Source organism: Anomaloglossus baeobatrachus, chromosome 4, assembly GCF_048569485.1.
Source record: "Anomaloglossus baeobatrachus isolate aAnoBae1 chromosome 4, aAnoBae1.hap1, whole genome shotgun sequence".
Taxonomy (NCBI): Eukaryota; Metazoa; Chordata; class Amphibia; order Anura; family Aromobatidae; genus Anomaloglossus; species Anomaloglossus baeobatrachus.
Genome location: NC_134356.1, coordinates 415,413,517 through 415,436,422, shown reverse-complemented (window position 1 = coordinate 415,436,422; position 22,906 = coordinate 415,413,517). Strand labels below are relative to the sequence as shown.

Here is a 22,906-nt window from a genome sequence, read left to right as displayed (position 1 = left end):
AAGAAAAGCATGCCCGCGCTACACCAGCATGTCGCACACAACATCACCACTTCCTTGAGAAAATCTGTGTGCGACAGGGTGCATTTCAACACAGATACTTGGACCAGTAAGCATAGACAGGGTCATTACATGTCACTGACTGGGCACTGGCAAACTATGGTGAGAGATGGAGAAGGGTCTGCTGTACAAGTCTTGCCGTCCCCACGAGTTGTTTTAATCCTTCTTCTGTATGTAGAAGTTAATACACTGCTTCTGCCTCTTCAACCTCGTGTGTGTCCTCCACCTTGGCGCAAACCCTGTGTGGTCAGGCCACCCTTCCTTGCAACTGCGCACAAGGACTACCACACACCTCCTTACTATGCTGGCAGCAGAGCTCAATGCCATCAGGCGGTCAAAGTTTTACTTTGAAATGTATGGGAAATGTGAGTCACACCGCTATTCCAGAGAATAGTAGTCAGGCAGGGTCAAAACATTAATTGAGGAACAGGAACAGAATGGGACGGCCAGGACTTAATCAGAAAACAAGCAGAGGTGAAATGCGGATCGGCCAACAAGGTACATAAACAGCAAGCAGGAAAAGTAGTCAGGTAACAAGCACACAAAATCATAAAACTGAACTGGGGGTAAAATTAACCAGAGGTTCATAGCTATGTCTGGCAGTGGTCTGCAGACAGGATGGGCATAAAAAAGGGTGTGGTGTCTTCCCATTGGTTGTAGCTGAATGATGGTATTTCATCTGTGAGATACCCACCAGCTACATTCAGCCAGAGATTCTGCATCTGTCAAGGTAATGCAGCCCAGTGGGTGAGCATAACCTGCGTCCACCTGCGCCGCTGGCATCGACTACTCTCCCATCATCAGCACTATTCATGAAAGGAACACGTTGTCACCTGGCGACCGGAGTACAAATTGACGGAGCGGACTCCGTTGGTGACTTAACAGCCGTGTGCGGCAATGATGCAAACCTGGCTGCGGGCCATCCTCAGGGCAATGTGACACACGTGCCTTGTATGGCTCACGTGTTGAACCGAATTCTCCAGCAATTTTTAAAACACCATCACGGCCTACATGGCCTTGTGCAGCGGGCACGCTCGCTATGTGCTCACTTCCATCGTGCGCACACAGCAGCTCAACAACTTTCATCACTCCGGAAGTCTTAGGGTCTGGCAGTTAAACGCCGGAAATGCGATGTTCCGACACGCAGGAATTGGAATCTGCACATGTTGCAGCGTGTGTGGCAGCACCGCCGAACCCTGCTGAAATACGGTATGACATATATCCTGGGATAACTTGATCAAGAGGTGGTGCAGATCACGCTGCTGGAGTGGTGTCAGATCAAGGACTATGCACCCTGCTACACAGTTCACAAATGTCGACGAAGATGTTTAGCACTGGCAATGTCATTCTCAGCGTGACAATTCTGGTCATCTACATGATGGAGCACACTGTAATTATTATTCGGAGTCAGGTGTTGGGACAAGAGGAAGGGGAGGAAGTACAGGAGGAGTCATATGCGGAAGGGATAACAAGATCTACGAGGTCCAGATGGTCAGCGGCACCTATGCGGCAGTCATGGTGAGGGAGAGGGATTAACAAGGGCGCATAGTATCAGCAAAAAGTGTTGATGAAAGTGCAGGAGCCCATGAAGAAATGGAGGACGAACTGGCGATGGGCATGGAAGACTCAGCAGATGAGTGAGAGCTTGCTCACATTTCGGTTGTGCGAGGTTGTGGGGAGAGGGCAGAGGAAGGATGCACGATTCTCACCTCTCTGCCACCAACACACCAAGGACTTGGTCCTCCTGGATGCACAAGACACATGAGCGCCTTCTTGCTGCCCTACCTACATGACCCTCGGATTGTATGAATTTGAAGTAATCCTGAATACTGGGTTGCCACACTGTTAGATCCCCGGTACAAGACAAAATTTGGCGAACTAATTCCTGCCATAGAAATGGACGCACGTATACAGGAGTATCTGCAGTATGTGGTACGCAATCTTAGATCTACTTTTCCACTAAACACCAGTGCTGCACAGAGTGAATCTCAACGCTTTGTCATGGATAGGAGGAAATGGTCTTTTACTTGTCCACATCGGAGGGACCGAGGGATGGCTGCTGTGCTGAGATGGCGTTGAGTACGGTGTCCCTGCACAGTTGCACTTTTGGTCATATCCCAAAATGAGTTGAAAAAGGACAGATGCTGTTGGAAAGGGGAACAGGTGTGTTGGAAAGGGGAAAAAAGTTTTGGTCCGTGGATTTGGTGGTTAAGCAACTGTAACATTTGCTGAAGAAACACCATCTGTTACAGTGGGACTGCCAGATTTGGATAAAGTGGTATATAATCTGTGACCGCTATATAACGAAAATTAATAAGAAAAGAAAGAGAAAGGTATATATCCCCATCAGCAGTCAGTGTCCACCGTGCTCCCAGTTGGAAAAGGAGAGGTTGGCAACTGGAAGGTTTGGTGGAGGATACAGAGCTGTGTGGCTATGAAACTAATAGTAGCCTGAACCGAGTTAGACGCCATTCGGATCTGGAGACTGTGAGCCCTGTTAGCGTCACAGGGTCCACATGCCCACCCAGCCCAGGAACTCCCTGTTAACAACACAGGGGCCATTGAGTACGCTGACCGTGTGCGTAGGGGCCACACCTGTGGACAGCAGGCGCATCAGCAGCAGCAGGCCTGTTAATGCCACTGGGCTGCACAAGCAGGACTGGTAGGACAGGAGCTGGTCTTAACCGTTCTGCGTTACCAACTGTGGTGGTGGCCTGCATCCACCACCCTATCCCTGCCTACCTCTGGCCTAAAGCCGCAATGGGTTCAACACATGGAGGTGTGCTCTTTCGGAGCATAATAGAAGACTGCGCACCTCCTTGTTGGCTCCAGCCCCTTTTATAACCTGGGTCCGCCCCAAACCAGGGTGAACCACAATGCACCTCCTGGAGACAAAAGTAGAGTGACACGTCATGAGTGGCATAACTAGCGTCCTATTTGGAAACGCAACTTCAATGATGACCTCATGGCTGCCATGACCCAAACACCTCACCAGTCATCGTCTGACCATCAATAATGCGGTGACAAGTCATAGGTGTGGGCCTCTGCAAGCCATTTGGGAGGACACCTGATGCCCTGTGGTCTATATGGGACCCCCACATCAGGGCCAGGGCCAAAGAGTTCATTACCGGACCTAGTCTCTGATGCAGGAAGTGCCTGAGCATGCTCAGTAGCATGAAATACAGTCTCTGAAAAAAGACTATCAGCTTTAGCATGGTGTCTAGGCACAAAACAGGACTTAGACCCGGCACAGAATGCAAGCACCTGTGCAAAGAGGCTTTTCACACTTAGTGTGGGAGCATGCGCTGTATCCCGAAAAGAAGACTTAGCGTCAGGAATAACACAGTCAGGCTGAGCATACTCACTAGGCGAAACACTGTAATTATGCTGCAGCTGGGGTACATCGGCACACGCATGCGCACTAGCTGCCTCTCCACACTTAGACGTGGAGGGGAAATTGCTCTTGGAGATGCTGTCTATGAACAGAAGGAAAAGCTAAAGGAAGCCTGACTTTCTATCCCTCCGAATTATGAAATGCAGCAATGAATTCCATGAGTTTGCTATAACATTAGCGTAGCAAAATGTCCATGAGGGTGTCATGTAGAGGTGCTAGAAATAGCTTGTCACCAGTGGGGCACTAATGGAATACAACAGCCAGTTCTATGATGCCACTAAATGTCAGTATTTTGTGCTATCATTATAGCTTATTAAAAACAGAGCAGGAGGGTGTCATGCAGAGGTGCTGCACATAGATTTGCAGTAGTGTGAATAGACAAAAGTACAATAGCCACGTTTAGGATGCCACTAGGTACACTGAGTGTTTGCTAGTATAATGGCTTAGTTTAAAAAAGTTTGAGTGTGCAATGCAGGCAGACGTGCTGCAAATATCTTTACAATAGTGTGAATAGACAAAAGTACAATAGCCACGTTTAGGATGCCACTAGGTACACTGAGTGTTTGCTAGTTTAATGGCTTAGTTTAAAAAAGTTGGAGTGTGCAATGCAGGCAGACGTGCTGCAAATATCTTTACAATAGTGTGAATAGACAAAAGTCCAATAGCCACGTTTAGGATGCCACTAGGTACACTGACTGTTTGCTAGTATAATGGCTTAGTTTAAAAAAGTTTGAGTGTGCAATGCAGGCAGACGTGCTGCAAATATCTTTACAATAGTGTGAATAGACAAAAGTACAATAGCCACGTTTAGGATGCCACTAGGTACACTGAGTGTTTGCTAGTATAATGGCTGAGTTTAAAAAAGTTTGAGTGTGCAATGCAGGCAGACGTGCTGCAAATATGTTTACAATAGTGTGAATAGACAAAAGTACAATAGCCACGTTTAGGATGCCACTAGGTACACTGAGTGTTTGCTAGTATAATGGCTTAGTTTAAAAAGTTTGAGTGTGCAATGCAGGCAGACGTGCTGCAAATATGTTTACAATAGTGTGAATAGACAAAAGTACAATAGCCACGTTTAGGATGCCACTAGGTACACTGAGTGTTTGCTAGTATAATGGCTTAGTTTAAAAAGTTTGAGTGTGCAATGCAGGCAGACGTGCTGCAAATATGTTTACAATAGTGTGAATAGACAAAAGTACAATAGCCACGTTTAGGATGCCACTAGGTACACTGAGTGTTTGCTAGTATAATGGCTTAGTTTAAAAAGTTTGAGTGTGCAATGCAGGCAGACGTGCTGCAAATATCGTTACAATAGTGTGAATAGACAAAAGTACAATAGCCACGTTTAGGATGCCACTAGGTACACTGAGTGTTTGCTAGTATAAGGGCTGAGTTTAAAAAAGTTTGAGTGTGCAATGCAGGCAGACGTGCTGCAAATATCGTTACAATAGTGTGAATAGACAAAAGTACAATAGCCACGTTTAGGATGCCACTAGGTACACTGAGTGTTTGCTAGTATAATGGCTTAGTTTAAAAAGTTTGAGTGTGCAATGCAGGCAGACGTGCTGCAAATATGTTTACAATAGTGTGAATAGACAAAAGTACAATAGCCACGTTTAGGATGCCACTAGGTACACTGAGTGTTTGCTAGTATAATGGCTTAGTTTAAAAAGTTTGAGTGTGCAATGCAGGCAGACGTGCTGCAAATATGTTTACAATAGTGTGAATAGACAAAAGTACAATAGCCACGTTTAGGATGCCAATAGGTACACTGAGTGTTTGCTAGTATAATGGCTGAGTTTAAAAAAGATTGAGTGTGCAATGCAGGCAGACGTGCTGCAAATATCGTTACAATAGTGTGAATAGACAAAAGTACAATAGCCACGTTTAGGATGCCACTAGGTACACTGAGTGTTTGCTAGTATAATGGCTTAGTTTAAAAAGTTTGAGTGTGCAATGCAGGCAGACGTGCTGCAAATATGATAACAATAGTGTGAATAGACAAAAGTACAATAGCCACGTTTAGGATGCCACTAGGTACACTGAGTGCTTGCTAGTATAATGGCTTAGTTTAAAAAGTTTGAGTGTGCAATGCAGGCAGACGTGCTGCAAATATCGTTACAATAGTGTGAATAGACAAAAGTACAATAGCCACGTTTAGGATGCCACTAGGTACACTGAGTGTTTGCTAGTATAATGGCTTAGTTTAAAAAGTTTGAGTGTGCAATGCAGGCAGACGTGCTGCAAATATGTTTACAATAGTGTGAATAGACAAAAGTACAATAGCCACGTTTAGGATGCCAATAGGTACACTGAGTGTTTGCTAGTATAATGGCTTAGTTTAAAAAGTTTGAGTGTGCAATGCAGGCAGACGTGCTGCAAATATGTTTACAATAGTGTGAATAGACAAAAGTACAATAGCCACGTTTAGGATGCCAATAGGTACACTGAGTGTTTGCTAGTATAATGGCTGAGTTTAAAAAAGTTTGAGTGTGCAATGCAGGCAGACGTGCTGCAAATATGTTTACAATAGTGTGAATAGACAAAAGTACAATAGCCACGTTTAGGATGCCACTAGGTACACTGAGTGTTTGCTAGTATAATGGCTGAGTTTAAAAAAGTTTGAGTGTGCAATGCAGGCAGACGTGCTGCAAATATCGTTACAATAGTGTGAATAGACAAAAGTACAATAGCCACGTTTAGGATGCCACTAGGTACACTGAGTGTTTGCTAGTATAATGGCTTAGTTTAAAAAGTTTGAGTGTGCAATGCAGGCAGACGTGCTGCAAATATGTTTACAATAGTGTGAATAGACAAAAGTACAATAGCCACGTTTAGGATGCCACTAGGTACACTGAGTGTTTGCTAGTATAATGGCTTAGTTTAAAAAGTTTGAGTGTGCAATGCAGGCAGACGTGCTGCAAATATGTTTACAATAGTGTGAATAGACAAAAGTACAATAGCCACGTTTAGGATGCCAATAGGTACACTGAGTGTTTGCTAGTATAATGGCTTAGTTTAAAAAGTTTGAGTGTGCAATGCAGGCAGACGTGCTGCAAATATGTTTACAATAGTGTGAATAGACAAAAGTACAATAGCCACGTTTAGGATGCCACTAGGTACACTGAGTGTTTGCTAGTATAATGGCTTAGTTTAAAAAGTTTGAGTGTGCAATGCAGGCAGACGTGCTACAAATATCGTTACAATAGTGTGAATAGACAAAAGTACAATAGCCACGTTTAGGATGCCACTAGGTACACTGAGTGTTTGCTAGTATAAGGGCTGAGTTTAAAAAAGTTTGAGTGTGCAATGCAGGCAGACGTGCTGCAAATATCGTTACAATAGTGTGAATAGACAAAAGTACAATAGCCACGTTTAGGATGCCACTAGGTACACTGAGTGTTTGCTAGTATAATGGCTTAGTTTAAAAAGTTTGAGTGTGCAATGCAGGCAGACGTGCTGCAAATATGTTTACAATAGTGTGAATAGACAAAAGTACAATAGCCACGTTTAGGATGCCAATAGGTACACTGAGTGTTTGCTAGTATAATGGCTTAGTTTAAAAAGTTTGAGTGTGCAATGCAGGCAGACGTGTTGCAAATATCGTTACAATAGTGTGAATAGACAAAAGTACAATAGCCACGTTTAGGATGCCACTAGGTACACTGAGTGTTTGCTAGTATAATGGCTGAGTTTAAAAAAGTTTGAGTGTGCAATGCAGGCAGACGTGCTGCAAATATGTTTACAATAGTGTGAATAGACAAAAGTACAATAGCCACGTTTAGGATGCCACTAGGTACACTGAGTGTTTGCTAGTATAATGGCTTAGTTTAAAAAGTTTGAGTGTGCAATGCAGGCAGACGTGCTGCAAATATCGTTACAATAGTGTGAATAGACAAAAGTACAATAGCCACGTTTAGGATGCCACTAGGTACACTGAGTGTTTGCTAGTATAAGGGCTGAGTTTAAAAAAGTTTGAGTGTGCAATGCAGGCAGACGTGCTGCAAATATCGTTACAATAGTGTGAATAGACAAAAGTACAATAGCCACGTTTAGGATGCCACTAGGTACACTGAGTGTTTGGTAGTATAATGGCTTAGTTTAAAAAGTTTGAGTGTGCAATGCAGGCAGACGTGCTGCAAATATGTTTACAATAGTGTGAATAGACAAAAGTACAATAGCCACGTTTAGGATGCCAATAGGTACACTGAGTGTTTGCTAGTATAATGGCTTAGTTTAAAAAGTTTGAGTGTGCAATGCAGGCAGACGTGCTGCAAATATCGTTACAATAGTGTGAATAGACAAAAGTACAATAGCCACGTTTAGGATGCCACTAGGTACACTGAGTGTTTGCTAGTATAATGGCTTAGTTTAAAAAGTTTGAGTGTGCAATGCAGGCAGACGTGCTGCAAATATGTTTACAATAGTGTGAATAGACAAAAGTACAATAGCCACGTTTAGGATGCCACTAGGTACACTGAGTGTTTGCTAGTATAATGGCTTAGTTTAAAAAGTTTGAGTGTGCAATGCAGGCAGACGTGCTGCAAATATGTTTACAATAGTGTGAATAGACAAAAGTACAATAGCCACGTTTAGGATGCCAATAGGTACACTGAGTGTTTGCTAGTATAATGGCTGAGTTTAAAAAAGTTTGAGTGTGCAATGCAGGCAGACGTGCTGCAAATATGTTTACAATAGTGTGAATAGACAAAAGTACAATAGCCACGTTTAGGATGCCACTAGGTACACTGAGTGTTTGCTAGTATAATGGCTGAGTTTAAAAAAGTTTGAGTGTGCAATGCAGGCAGACGTGCTGCAAATATCGTTACAATAGTGTGAATAGACAAAAGTACAATAGCCACGTTTAGGATGCCACTAGGTACACTGAGTGTTTGCTAGTATAATGGCTTAGTTTAAAAAGTTTGAGTGTGCAATGCAGGCAGACGTGCTGCAAATATGTTTACAATAGTGTGAATAGACAAAAGTACAATAGCCACGTTTAGGATGCCACTAGGTACACTGAGTGTTTGCTAGTATAATGGCTTAGTTTAAAAAGTTTGAGTGTGCAATGCAGGCAGACGTGCTGCAAATATCGTTACAATAGTGTGAATAGACAAAAGTACAATAGCCACGTTTAGGATGCCACTAGGTACACTGAGTGTTTGCTAGTATAAGGGCTGAGTTTAAAAAAGTTTGAGTGTGCAATGCAGGCAGACGTGCTGCAAATATCGTTACAATAGTGTGAATAGACAAAAGTACAATAGCCACGTTTAGGATGCCACTAGGTACACTGAGTGTTTGCTAGTATAATGGCTTAGTTTAAAAAGTTTGAGTGTGCAATACAGGCAGACGTGCTGCAAATATGTTTACAATAGTGTGAATAGACAAAAGTACAATAGCCACGTTTAGGATGCCAATAGGTACACTGAGTGTTTGCTAGTATAATGGCTTAGTTTAAAAAGTTTGAGTGTGCAATGCAGGCAGACGTGCTGCAAATATCGTTACAATAGTGTGAATAGACAAAAGTACAATAGCCACGTTTAGGATGCCACTAGGTACACTGAGTGTTTGCTAGTATAATGGCTGAGTTTAAAAAAGTTTGAGTGTGCAATGCAGGCAGACGTGCTGCAAATATGTTTACAATAGTGTGAATAGACAAAAGTACAATAGCCACGTTTAGGATGCCACTAGGTACAATGAGTGTTTGCTAGTATAATGGCTTAGTTTAAAAAGTTTGAGTGTGCAATGCAGGCAGACGTGCTGCAAATATCGTTACAATAGTGTGAATAGACAAAAGTACAATAGCCACGTTTAGGATGCCACTAGGTACACTGAGTGTTTGGTAGTATAATGGCTTAGTTTAAAAAGTTTGAGTGTGCAATGCAGGCAGACGTGCTGCAAATATGTTTACAATAGTGTGAATAGACAAAAGTACAATAGCCACGTTTAGGATGCCACTAGGTACACTGAGTGTTTGCTAGTATAATGGCTTAGTTTAAAAAGTTTGAGTGTGCAATGCAGGCAGACGTGCTGCAAATATGTTTACAATAGTGTGAATAGACAAAAGTACAATAGCCACGTTTAGGATGCCAATAGGTACACTGAGTGTTTGCTAGTATAATGGCTTAGTTTAAAAAGTTTGAGTGTGCAATGCAGGCAGACGTGCTGCAAATATCGTTACAATAGTGTGAATAGACAAAAGTACAATAGCCACGTTTAGGATGCCACTAGGTACACTGAGTGTTTTCTAGTATAATGGCTGAGTTTAAAAAAGTTTGAGTGTGCAATGCAGGCAGACGTGCTGCAAATATGTTTACAATAGTGTGAATAGACAAAAGTACAATAGCCACGTTTAGGATGCCACTAGGTACACTGAGTGTTTGCTAGTATAATGGCTGAGTTTAAAAAAGTTTGAGTGTGCAATGCAGGCAGACGTGCTGCAAATATGTTTACAATAGTGTGAATAGACAAAAGTACAATAGCCACGTTTAGGATGCCACTAGGTACACTGAGTGTTTGCTAGTATAATGGCTGAGTTTAAAAAAGTTTGAGTGTGCAATGCAGGCAGACGTGCTGCAAATATCGTTACAATAGTGTGAATAGACAAAAGTACAATAGCCACGTTTAGGATGCCACTAGGTACACTGAGTGTTTGCTAGTATAATGGCTTAGTTTAAAAAGTTTGAGTGTGCAATGCAGGCAGACGTGCTGCAAATATGTTTACAATAGTGTGAATAGACAAAAGTACAATAGCCACGTTTAGGATGCCACTAGGTACACTGAGTGTTTGCTAGTATAATGGCTTAGTTTAAAAAGTTTGAGTGTGCAATGCAGGCAGACGTGCTGCAAATATGTTTACAATAGTGTGAATAGACAAAAGTACAATAGCCACGTTTAGGATGCCAATAGGTACACTGAGTGTTTGCTAGTATAATGGCTGAGTTTAAAAAAGTTTGAGTGTGCAATGCAGGCAGACGTGCTCTGCAAATGTCTTTGCACTAGTGGGACTATAGCAAAGTCCAATAGCCACGTTTAGGATGCCACTAGGTACACAGAGTGTTTGCTAGTAAAATGGCTTAGTTTAAAAAAGTTGGAGTGTGCAATGCAGGCAGACGTGCTCTGCAAATGTCTTTGCACTAGTGGGACTATAGCAAAGTCCAATAGCCACGTTTAGGATGCCACTAGGTACACAGAGTGTTTGCTAGTAAAATGGCTTAGTTTAAAAAAGTTGGAGTGTGCAATGCAGGCAGACGTGCTCTGCAAATCTTTGCACTAGTGGGACTATAGCAAAGTCCAATAGCCACGTTTAGGATGCCACTAGGTACACTGAGTGTTTGCTAGTATAATGGCTTAGTTTAAAAAAGTTGGAGTGTGCAATGCAGGCAGACGTGCTCTGCAAATGTCTTTGCACTAGTGGGACTATAGCAAAGTCCAATAGCCACGTTTAGGATGCCACTAGGTACACAGAGTGTTTGCTAGTAAAATGGCTTAGTTTAAAAAAGTTGGAGTGTGCAATGTAGGCAGACGTGCTCTGCAAATGTCTTTGCACTAGTGGGACTATAGCAAAGTCCAATAGCCACGTTTAGGATGCCACTAGGTACACTGAGTGTTTGCTAGTATAATGGCTTAGTTATAATGAGTTGGAGTGTGCAGAGGACAAGAGGGTACAGTGGCAGGATTGTGGTGCTCTGGGTAGAGGAATGGAAGCCTGCCTTTCTATTCCCTCCTAATGGTGAAATGCAGGGAGGAAATCCCTGACCTTGGCTACACAGACGCTGTTGCTGTTTTCAGGACCTGTCACCTATGGCTCTCTGACCCTGCCGGTTTGAGCCCTTAAAAGGACTGCTAGAAAGTGCTCTCCCTAAGCTGTCTAACGCTGTGTATGCAGCGCATACAGCTGTATCGGCGATAGGACTCAGGAGGACGGAGCTGTGACAGTGATGTCTGACACCAAAGACGCAGAAGGCAGATAATGGCGTCCTGGAAGAAAATGTCCGGTTTTATAATGCATGGACATGTGACATGGACATCCTATCACACATGCCGTTGCTTCTCTGGCTCAAAGTCCACTTAGCTGTGTGTGTGTCTGGGATTGGCTGACATGCTGGCCCGCCCCACAAGACGCGCGCGCTTAGGGAAGGAAGACAAGAAAAAAAAAAAAAAAATGGCGATCGCCATTATAGAAACAGCAGTGATCTGAAGGCGCTGTTCACGCACACTATACACTGAAATGTCATAATAGTGTGATTCACAGAGTGACTTACACTATTACAGCAGAAACAAAGCTAGGATTTAGCTGGTTTTTTGCTGCTAGAACCGTTCTCGAACGTTTCTAGAACTATCGAGCTTTTGCAAAAAGCTCGAGTTCTAGTTCGATCTAGAACAGGCCCCAAAATCACTCGAGCCTAGAACTGGAGAACCACGAACCACGAACCGCGCTCAACTCTACCCACCACCAACACCTCCCTGCTCTACTCCACTCACCTTGCTTCCGGCCACATGGCTAATTTGCATGCGATGCCTTAGAAGGGATTCGCAGGCAATTTAGCCGTGTGTGCAGTGGCTGAAGCGACACCGCCGGGCCACTCTGCTGCAGCTGTGACTGGTGCCCGGTGAAGAGGGGGGGCTGAGGCTCCCTAAAGCTAAATAATTACCAAAAGCTCGGCCGGGCCCTCCCCTCTTCACCAGGCTGGTACACCAGTCATGGTTGTAATGCCCTGGTTCTTCCTGAAAAGCGATGGAGGAGTTAAAATGAAGCAATATTCACCATGATCCCATAAGACATTTTACTACCCTGCCAGTCCCCATTAGAAGGCCTCACAACAAGACATCACTCAAAAATCTCTCCAATGAGGTCCTGATATTTTTCTGAGATTTTATTAGAGCATTTGTTGCAATAGGAACCAAACACAGATGCAGCCATTCATTACTATAAATGATTGAACTAACCCATTCATGTTTTGTTTTACAGCTGGACTTCTGGCAGGGACCTTCTAGACCAGAGAGATTCATCGACATCCGTGTACCATTCTTCAGTCTTCAGGATGTAAAGGTGTATCTGGAGTCTAACAATATCCAGTACAGCATCATGATTGAAGACCTGCAGGTAGGTGTTGATTTCCAGCATAGAATGGATCTTTGCTCTATTTCTTCTTGCTTATAGAAATGGAACATAGTAGGTAGCTGAAAGAAATATAGGATGTAAACATGGTCAATGACTTAACATGTAATTAAAGATGCCCTCCCATGACATTTGTTTTTACTAAATCTGTGTATATGTTAATGTAGTGTACATGTGTTAATATACAACCTACCGCTGCTCTCTATTGGGTTCCGTGCTATTTTTCTACTTTTCTTCAGTGATGTCACTGCTCTAAGAGTCTCCGAGTCACACTGCGCTCTGCATGGCCTGGAAGTGGCTTTTACAATGTAAAGGGTGCTTTACACGCTGCGACATTGCTAGCGATTGCTAGCAATGTCGCAAGCTTTAGCACCCGCCCCCGTCGTTGGTGCGATATAAGGTGATCGCTGCCGTAGCGAACATTATCGCTATGGCAGTATCACACGCACATACCTGCTGACAGACGTCGCTGGAGACACCGAACAATCCCTCCTTCAAGGGGGAGGTGCGTTCGGCGTCACAGCGACGTCACAGCGGCGTCACTAAGTGGCCGCCCAATAGCAGAGGAGGGGCGGAGATGAGCGGCCGGAACATGCCGCCCACCTTCTTCCTTCCTGATTGCTGGTGGACGTCAGGTAAGGAGATGTTCGTCGGTCCTGCGGTGTCACACATAGCGATATGTGATGCCGCAGAAACAAGGAACAACATCGCTACTGACCAGACAACGATTTTTCACAAATAAACGACCTCTCTCAGACAAACGATTATATTTTTGCCTCTTTTGCGATCGTTTAAGGTCGCTCCAGCCTGACACACGCTGCGATGTCGCTAATGACACCGGATGTGCGTCAAAAACACTGTGCCCCTGACGATATATTGTTAGCGATGTTGCAGCGTGTAAATGGCTCTTAAGTCTCCAAGTCATACTGCGCTTTGCATGGCCTGGAAGTGGCTTTTACAATGTAAGTCTCGAAAGGATCGACGAACAACCTCGCTACTGACCAGACAACGATTTTTGGTAAATGAACGATGTATCACAGAACAACGATTTTTAACTCTTTTGCGATCGTTTAAGGTCGCTCCTTGGTGTCACACGCTGCGATGTCGCTAACGACGCCAGATGTGCGTCACAAACACCGTGACCCCGAAGATATATCGTTAGCGATGTCGCAGCGTGTAAAGCACCCTTAAGTCTCTGGAGCGTTGGAACGAGGCTCCATAGACGTACATTGTAAAAGAGACTTCCAGCTCACGCATAGACCAAGCCAGCTAGTCTGAAGAGCAGCAATGTCACTGAAAAGAGGAGCAGAATGGTGCTGGATACTGGAAAATATTATGGTAGGTGAGTATATTAAAGTGGTTGTCTACTACTAGAACAAACCCTTCTCATACCCATGTTTTCCCCCTGTTAAAATAAAAAAGCTTATACTAACCTCCCGTGCCGGCGAGGTCCCAGTGGTATCGGCACTTGCGTTCCCAGGGCTCATGTGCGGTTGTTAGGTCATGTGAGTCCCACACCCAATCATTTTCCCCACCTTCAGATATAGAGTAATCAACAGGAAGTGAGCGGCCAGCTGCAGCCATCACTTCTTCTTGACTATTTTTCTCCAAAGGTGGGGACAGTGAATCCGGTACTGATTGGGAGGAGGTCTCGTGTGACATAACAGCCTCACGTGAGCCTCTGGAATGCAAGTGCCAACACCGCTGGAACCTCACCGGCACGGGAGGTGAGTAATCCAAAGCATCTGATATGTCAGACATGTTAAACAAAATCTGTTAGGTTTTTGTTATGTAATCTGAAAGCAGCATGAGTTAGGGAATGAGATGTGTCACGTACAAATGCACCTCAATAAATGAAAATATCCTCAAAAAGTTAATTTATTTCAGTAATTCAATACAAAAAGGGAAACACAGATATTATATAGAGTCATTACAAACAGAGTGATCTATTTCTGTTAATGTTGATGATTATGGCATACAGCCAATGAAAACCCAGAAGTCATTATCTCAGAAAATTAGAATACTATCTAAGACCAACGGAAAAAATTATTTTAAACTCAGACATGTTGGCCTCCTGAGAAGTATGTACAGTAAATGCACTCAATACTTGCTCGGGGCTCCTTTTGCATGAATTACTGCATCAATGCAGTGTGGCATGGAGGCATTCAGCCTGTGGCACTGCTGAGGTGTTATGGAAGCCCAGGTTGCTTTTATAGCAGCCTTCAACTCATCTGCATTGTTGGGTCTGGTATCCCATATCTTCCTCTTGACAATACTACATAGATTCTCGATGGGGTTTAGGTCAGGCAAGTTTGCTGGCCAAGCAAGCACATAAAAAACAAGTTTTGTCCATTATTCAGCTTTCTTTCCAACCTATATTAAACTTTTCTACATAAATAAGACATTCAGTTTTATTACAAGTGTTACAATTCTACCTTATTATATAGATGATACTGTTCAAGGAATCGGTCACCAGGTTTTTGCAGCTTTATCTGGGCGCAGCATAATTTTAGAAAACAGACCCTGATTCCAACAATGTATCATTTACTTTCATAGGTAATGCAGTGGTGACACAATCAGAGATTTTAGATTTAGCATGTTACAGAGGTCAGAAAGCTAACCCAGCCCACCCCAGGCTCTCTAGGTGCATTGTCTTTTGACAGTGATCTGCTAATCAGTGTTGGGGGAATGGTCGGTCTAGCAGGTATGCAAAATCTAGTCTGAGATAATCTCCTGCTGATAAATCACTCAATGTATAGAAATAACAGTGCACAGCCTAATACAAGTGCAAATAAATGAGAATATCCTCAAATAGTTAATTTATTTCACTAAATCAATACAATAGGGAAACATTATATAGAATCATTACACACAGAGTGATCTATTTCAAGTGTTTATTTCTGTTAATGTTGATGATTATAGCTTACAGCCAATGGAAACCCAAAAGACATTATCTCAGAAAATTATAATACAGTCATTAAAAATGTAGGGTTGTACATTATATATTTACCACTATATTTTTGCTTGTGAAACACGAAACATTTTGTTTGCTATAGTGTGACAGTGACTTCTTCTAGTAAATGTATAGAGCTAAATATCTATATTTTTTACTCGTTTTTTTATTCTTAATAGACCTTGCTAGATGAAGAAAAGAGAGACATGAAGATTGGCCGTGCCCATTCTACTGACACATTTAACTATGGCACATACCACACCTTCGATGAGGTGAGAGATGATGCCTGTCAGTACTTTACTATAGCTTTTATGCTCTTTTTATGCTATACCAATGCCCACATACTGGTGTATAATGGTAAGGGCGCCTGTGTTCCCACTTCTTCCTTGTTTCACTTTTATAATTGTAGTTAAAATAGAAGACATAACGTTCACATTGCGATCCCGATTCAATATTTGTAATTTATTGAAGTTACTTTTCTTTTTTTTGTCTTGTGGTATTTGTTAATGTTTTTGCGTCCAATTTTTTAGTTTGGCAGAAAATAAAAAAAAAAATTGGTTTATTTTTCTCTTTAACCAGTTCATGCGAATTTTTAGCTCCAAAAGTTACAAATTCTTTGAAAAATCACAAAAATGCGCCATAATTAAAACTCCTCCAGAAACCTCATTTCTGGCGGGGTCTGGAGTGAGACGCACCAAAAAATGTGACATTTCGTAAAAGTCACATTTCATCAATCTGTTTGAAAGATCTGGATAACAAAGTTTTGAGGAAAAATGAAATAAGACTTTTAGAAGAATGACGACGAAATGACGAAATTTACAGAGAATAGGACGCATTCATAATAGCCATTAGAAAAGGAGGAAACTACTCCAGTGGGAAATAACAATGATGAATCAGGGCCCATATGTTCAGTTTTCTATGTGGGATAGATTGTATGCAGCAGAACGTGTAATAATCAAATATTATGTGTTCACAGATTAACACCTTTATTAACAATCTGGTGGCTGAAAATCCTGGTTTTGTCAGCAAAGTTCAGATTGGCTCAAGTTATCAGGGTCGCCCACTGAATGTTCTGAAGGTGAGTGGTCTACACTTTTGATATACTGTATACTCTGTGGCCAATTCATCAAGGTAAACACCTTAAGCCGCAATATTTTTGCGTAACTTGGCACTTGTGCAAAATATTACAACTTTTGGCATTTAAAGCCTGCTTTACACCTTACGATGTCACATACGATATCGTATGCAATAGTACCCGCCCCCATCGTATGTGCGGCACGTTCAATTTGTTGACCGTGTCGCACAAACGATTATTTCCCGTCACACGTACTTACCCTTCCATACGACCTCAATGTGAGCGGCGAACACCCACTTCCTGGAGTGGGAGGGACGTTCGGCGTCACAGCGACGTCACGCAGCAGCTGGCCAATAGAAGCGGAGGGGCGGAGATGAGCGGGACGTAAACATCCCGCCCACCTCCTTCCTTCCGCATTGCCGGCGGGAGACGTGGGACGCAGGTAAGATCTGTTCATGGTTCCCGGGGTGTCACACACTGCGATGTGTGGTACCTCGGGAGCATTAAACAACCCGACGTACAATTTTAATGAAATGAACGACGTGTATGCGATGAACGGTTTTACGTTCAATCGCAATCGCACGTAGCTGTCACACGCTACAACAACAATAACGATGCCGGATGTGCGTCACTTACGACGTGACCCCGCCGACACATCGTTAGATTTTTTGTAGCGTGTAAATCCCGCTTAACACACTAGTCCCAGCCAGCTATGCCAATGTGGGCAAGGCATTGTTGGAGCTTCATCACGCCTGCCCATCAATACCATAATGTTACGCCACTAACATGGTCTTTGACCTTTCCTCGCACCTGTGCATAACAGTACTTTGCTCTGCCCTCAACAGGGCAGATCAAAGTGCGCATGCACAGGAGTGCAATGGAGGCCTCTGTGTGGATGACACAGAGCGCGTCATCCACACGGATCAGGGAAGGAGGACTGCAACTGCATAAGATAGAGGAGGCGCAGGACCCGAGACCAGCAACGCCCATTGGACCAAACCGCCCCCTATGTGAGTATAATAAAGGTCTTTATTAAATTATACACAGCGGCCTGAGCTCTTATATATGGTATTCTAGAATACTATATATAAGGGCTCGCTGGTGCTGGCTGCAGCATTCAAGGAAAAAAACTGGTGACAGGTGCACTTTAAACAGACAAGCCATAGATCTGAATCAATACTGTGTAGTGTCATACCTTCCCAGTTGTGAGGTTGGTGAGAAAATGGACATTTACTGACGTTTCCCCACAGTTAATAGCTGAACTCGGGAGGGGGGAGATGACTAGGGAAACTTTGGATCAGCTTACTGTGAAGTAATCCTTCCAACAACTAGTGGTTCTCTAAAGCAGAGAACCTGTTCAAAAATTATTAAATGTTGTGTTTTTTTATTTATTCATTTTGTGTGGGTTGTACAGGCAAATGTTGAAACATAAACAAAGTTTAGACATTTTGAAAGCAGCTGAGTCATAAGAATTGTTTTTTAGGATTACTGAACTTTTTTTTGTTTTTGCATCATGATTATCATACCATGTCTTGTACAAGGATAGAACACACAGTTCTATAACCCTCCCAATAGGTTGGTTCATTTAAGCAAAATAGGATTTGAAAATAGATTCCCCTAGAAGAAGAACATGTATATAGACTTCATACAAAGCCATGTAATAATATGAATCTAACCAACTCTGGTGTTCATGGAGAGAAAAACAAATTGTTTTCTAGGTTATAGATTCACTTTATCTTCTATTGTAGTTCAGCACTGGCGCTAACCGCCCAGCTTTCTGGATCGATACCGGAATTCACTCCCGTGAGTGGGTTAGCCAGGCCAGTGGTCTGTGGTTTGCTAAGAAGGTAATCACAATTTTTTATATTTGCAGTGTGTTTCTGTTGAGTGGAATGTTCTTTTAATTATATATATATATATATACACACACATATATATATATATATATATATATATATATATATATATATATATATGAAAATATATAAATATAGATATATCTATATCTATCCATCCATCTATATATTATATATACATATATATATATATGTATATATATATATATATATATATATATATATATATATATCATGGCATCCTGTCATTTGTACCCCAATACAAAATTCAGCTATTATTGTTATTATTATTAATTATTATTATTATAATATTTAGTTGTACCTTTCTATCTGGAAATTCATGGCACACTTCCCTTTAGTTGGGTCTTGTGATCACATGGTGACTTTCAGGGAATTATATAGGTTTATATTTTCTGAAGGAGGTTACCACCTTAGTAACCAGAAGCATCTATATGATGAAATTACATGACTGTACCAGTGAAGTTCTACAGAGATAAGGTAGGCAGGAGAAGAATCTTATATCAATGATAATGATGATGACTGCACAGTGCATGTCACACAGTAATAATGTAGCAGATGACAGTTCAGCTCCCCTTACTATATGCATGTAATATATTTGTTTATTTAAGACAATATGGAGGGAACAGTTTCATTCCAGCAGACAGAGATGGTACTGGCTGTAGTAGATCATGTGATGCTATACTAATGCATCATATTATTATTATTATTATTATTATTATTATTATTATTATTATTATGGCATTCATTGCAAAGCATTCAGGAATAACCTGCAGGATTAGAGCTAAGAATGAAAATGTAGGCTGAAAGTAAATAAACAGGAGGTTAAAATATATAGGGGTGCAGTTATAGAAGAAACAAATGATGTACATCTTTAAGTTTGTTCTCTTCTCAGTTTTATGGAGTTAAAAAGACTGTAATTTTACTAAATCAATTTGTACACACATGAACATTATTTGTTTTAATATTGGAACAATGATTAACATTAGGTTCAACATCAGTAGGGAAAATAATAAAGCACATATATATTTAATGGTTTACGACATATATGGGGGACAAAAAGGTAGCTGCTATCGATCTCACGTATTTTAACGATCTCATGTATTTTATTATCTATAGATTGTTAAGGATTTTGGAAGTGACCCATCTCTTACTGCCACTCTGAACAAACTGGACATCTTCCTGGAGATTGTGACCAACCCTGATGGCTATGTTTACACCCACACCTCAGTAAATATTGTCTTCCTTATTTACATACAATACATAACACTTTATAGTGGTGATTTTGGATATTTTTTAATTTATGTTCAATCTACTTTTATTGAAAATCAGGTTATCAAACAATCGTGCAAAAATGAAATAGCAAAGATTTATAAACAAACACTTGGTCACGCAGGACCTCCAAGATATTCCTTAATTCATATGAAGGTCTTCACTCATTATCATTATTCCATGACAGAACCGTATGTGGCGTAAGACCAGATCTCCCAACACTGGCTCTACCTGTATTGGAGCTGACCCCAACAGAAACTGGGATGCTGGCTTTGGAGGTAACATGCTGACTTTATTCATATGTTATCAATTTATTATAAAGAATATGCAATGTCTAAAACCACAATATCAGGATGTATAAACCGAGGATGCGATTTCTACATGTATAATCACTTTATACCATTGATATGTAGGTGGTGGATCCAGCTCAAACCCTTGCACTGAGACTTACAGAGGACGTGCTGCTCATTCTGAGCCAGAAGTCAAGGCTATTGTTGACTTTGTGAAGAGCCATGGCAAAATCAAGGGCTTTGTCTCCATCCACAGCTATTCCCAGATGCTCCTCTATCCATATGGCTACACGACTGTTCGTACTCCAGATAATGCTGAATTGGTACATTCTTTATACATTTTTTCAATTATGTGTTATAGTAAAATATATACAATTTGTTTATGAACTTAAGGGAATCTGATTTTTATTCTCAATATTTTCATCTTTTTCTTCCTCGTTGTACACAGGACAATGTAGCTAGAACGGCAGTTAATGCATTGGCTTCCCTGTATGGCACAAAGTACACATATGGAAGCATCATCACCACCATCTGTAAGTAATGCTTTTACTTGGAGAACTTTCTCACTCAAAATATAGTGGAAATGCTCTTTTATTAGTGGATTTGTCAGTGTAATACCTTCTCCTGTGTAAGGGCTGCACGTTACAGATATGGGTCTATACTCCTCATAGCGAAAACAACACAAGACCTTATTATGTCATCAGCCAGCATAATAAGCTGACAGATCCTATTCAGAGGGTTATCTCCTCAATATCAGCTGTTGGGAGAACAATATCAGACTAATCATTAGAGATGCTACATTACCATAATTACAATTATTAGTGTTGGGAAAATGGGATATTAAGTTTTGGGACAGACATTTCTGAAAAATGCCCCCTACCTGCCTAGGACTTCTAGCTTTTTGGGTGAGGTATACATAAACTCTGCCCCCTTTTGGCCTTTGACAGCCCAATTTTGATGGGACTGTAACTGAAAATTCAGCACAGTTGGCAAATATATGTTACATGACGACTATTGTAATGAATGGCTGTTTTGTTATTATAAAGATGTGCCATTTCGGCCATAAGTATTGCAGGAGTGTTCAGTTTTCTATTTTTATAAAAAAGGATCTCCTTATGATTTCCAAATGTTGTTTTTTTATATACAGGTTGGGGGTGCAAATGTAGGTATACAGTTTAAATAATAGTTGAATTCTATTCATGTTATTAACTCTGCATAGTTTTCTTAAATATGTCTAATCTTTGATAACTTCCCTCCAAAAAAATGCATCTGGGCAAGGTCTTGAGATGGTTGTGGCCACTAAACCAGACGTCATTTACCTATCCACTTGTAATAACAAGTATGAATAGAAACCTTCACAAACACAGGGAGAAAATACAAATTTCTTGCATAAGGCTAGACTGATAACCACTAAACATTCTTGTTTTACAGACCAAGCCAGTGGAGGCTCCATTGACTGGACCTACAACCAGGGCATCAAGTACTCTTACACCTTTGAGCTTCGTGACACTGGCCGTTATGGTTTTGCCCTGCCAGCCAACCAGATTATCCCAACCGCTGAGGAGACCTGGCTGGCCCTGACTAAACTCATTGAGCATACTCGTGATAACTCGTAATAAGTAATGCAATAAAGATCATTACTGACACTAAAGAACATTGTGCTGGAATATTAAAAATAATATTGAAACATATAATGTAATGTCTTATACCAAAAATCTAAGCAGATAATTAATTTCTATGGTCTTCTAACATTAAAGTACAGGTAGAATTTAGAGAAAAAAGTGGACGCTCACCACGCTGTATGTAGTAGTTTGAGTCCATGAAATGGGAAATGGGTGCCAGATCCTCTGGTAAGGCGTCAACCAGAAAGGTAGAAATGAAGGAGTGAAGGAACGGCATCTTGCAAAGAGCGACGAGTAAAATAAAAAATCTTTATTCAAAGCATTTTAAAAACACTTTTTTAAAATGCTTTGAATAAAGCTTTTTAATTTTACTCATCGCTCCTTGGAAGATGCCGTTCCTTCACTCCTTTATTTCTGCAGGGAGATTTTATCAATGTTGTCAGTTAGCAAAATCATGCACGTCAGATTTTCTATCTTCAAGTTAGACCTGTATTTAAAGGGGTTCTTCGGTGATAACTTACTGAGTCATGCACTGGTGGACGCAGACAGTGCAAGAACAAAAAATGCGACAAAATCTCATCAAAATGTACAAGTCCACCTGCTTTTGAGGTGGTGATGGACCCCCTTTCCTTTTGGACCACTGTGCGGCCGCACAGGTTGCACCAATTATATGCCTGAACCTTCACGGGGTCTAAGTTCTGTATCCTGCACCGATTAGTAGAATAGAAACATGTTATCCACAAGCCAGAGCTTTCATCCCTGTTACAAAATGGGTTGGCACCAGGGCAGTATTTGGCCTTCATGCTGCCCTAGGCACTTTAAGTGGTCGCGCCCCTTACTGACAACGTAAAACTATGATTTTATGCACACGACATCTGTGTAAGGCCGATCTCCTCTGTAACACACTTGAAAAACTGCTAAACCCTATAAGAATGAAGATCTGCACTTGCTACGCAAATGTTCAGTTTTATTTCGCTTCTTTTAACAGCTTCAGGTTTTCAAAGACACTAAGTGGTTAAAACAGGTAACTGATCCATTTTTCCTGCTGCTGCCACCAAGAAGTTGCTGACTAGCGCTTAATACAATTTCAATTTAAAAAAGATGCCAGTGTTTCCTAACCTGTCCTCCACCTGAAAAACTCATGAGATCACAGATGTGTAAAGGTCATGATGTGCACATACCCTAATTGTTCACATACCCTTTAGATAGTAGTTAAGGCGCTTGTACACGGACTACAGTTTGCAG

General features: G+C 41.6%; 1 protein-coding gene across 1 annotated transcript in view; it reads left to right on the top strand.

Moving 5' to 3' along the window:
- Window positions 1–21,655, top strand: part of LOC142302457 (carboxypeptidase A1-like) — a 36,319-nt gene extending 14,664 nt beyond the window's left edge. Inside the window, exons 3-11 of the mRNA XM_075343520.1 lie at window positions 12,426–12,560; window positions 15,708–15,800; window positions 16,505–16,606; window positions 18,352–18,450; window positions 19,597–19,707; window positions 19,937–20,027; window positions 20,163–20,362; window positions 20,488–20,572; window positions 21,471–21,655. Of these exons, the coding sequence (XP_075199635.1) occupies window positions 12,426–12,560; window positions 15,708–15,800; window positions 16,505–16,606; window positions 18,352–18,450; window positions 19,597–19,707; window positions 19,937–20,027; window positions 20,163–20,362; window positions 20,488–20,572; window positions 21,471–21,655 (1,101 nt within the window). The remainder of the gene's footprint in view (window positions 1–12,425; window positions 12,561–15,707; window positions 15,801–16,504; window positions 16,607–18,351; window positions 18,451–19,596; window positions 19,708–19,936; window positions 20,028–20,162; window positions 20,363–20,487; window positions 20,573–21,470) is intronic.
- The last annotated feature ends 1,251 nt before the right edge of the window (window positions 21,656–22,906 follow it).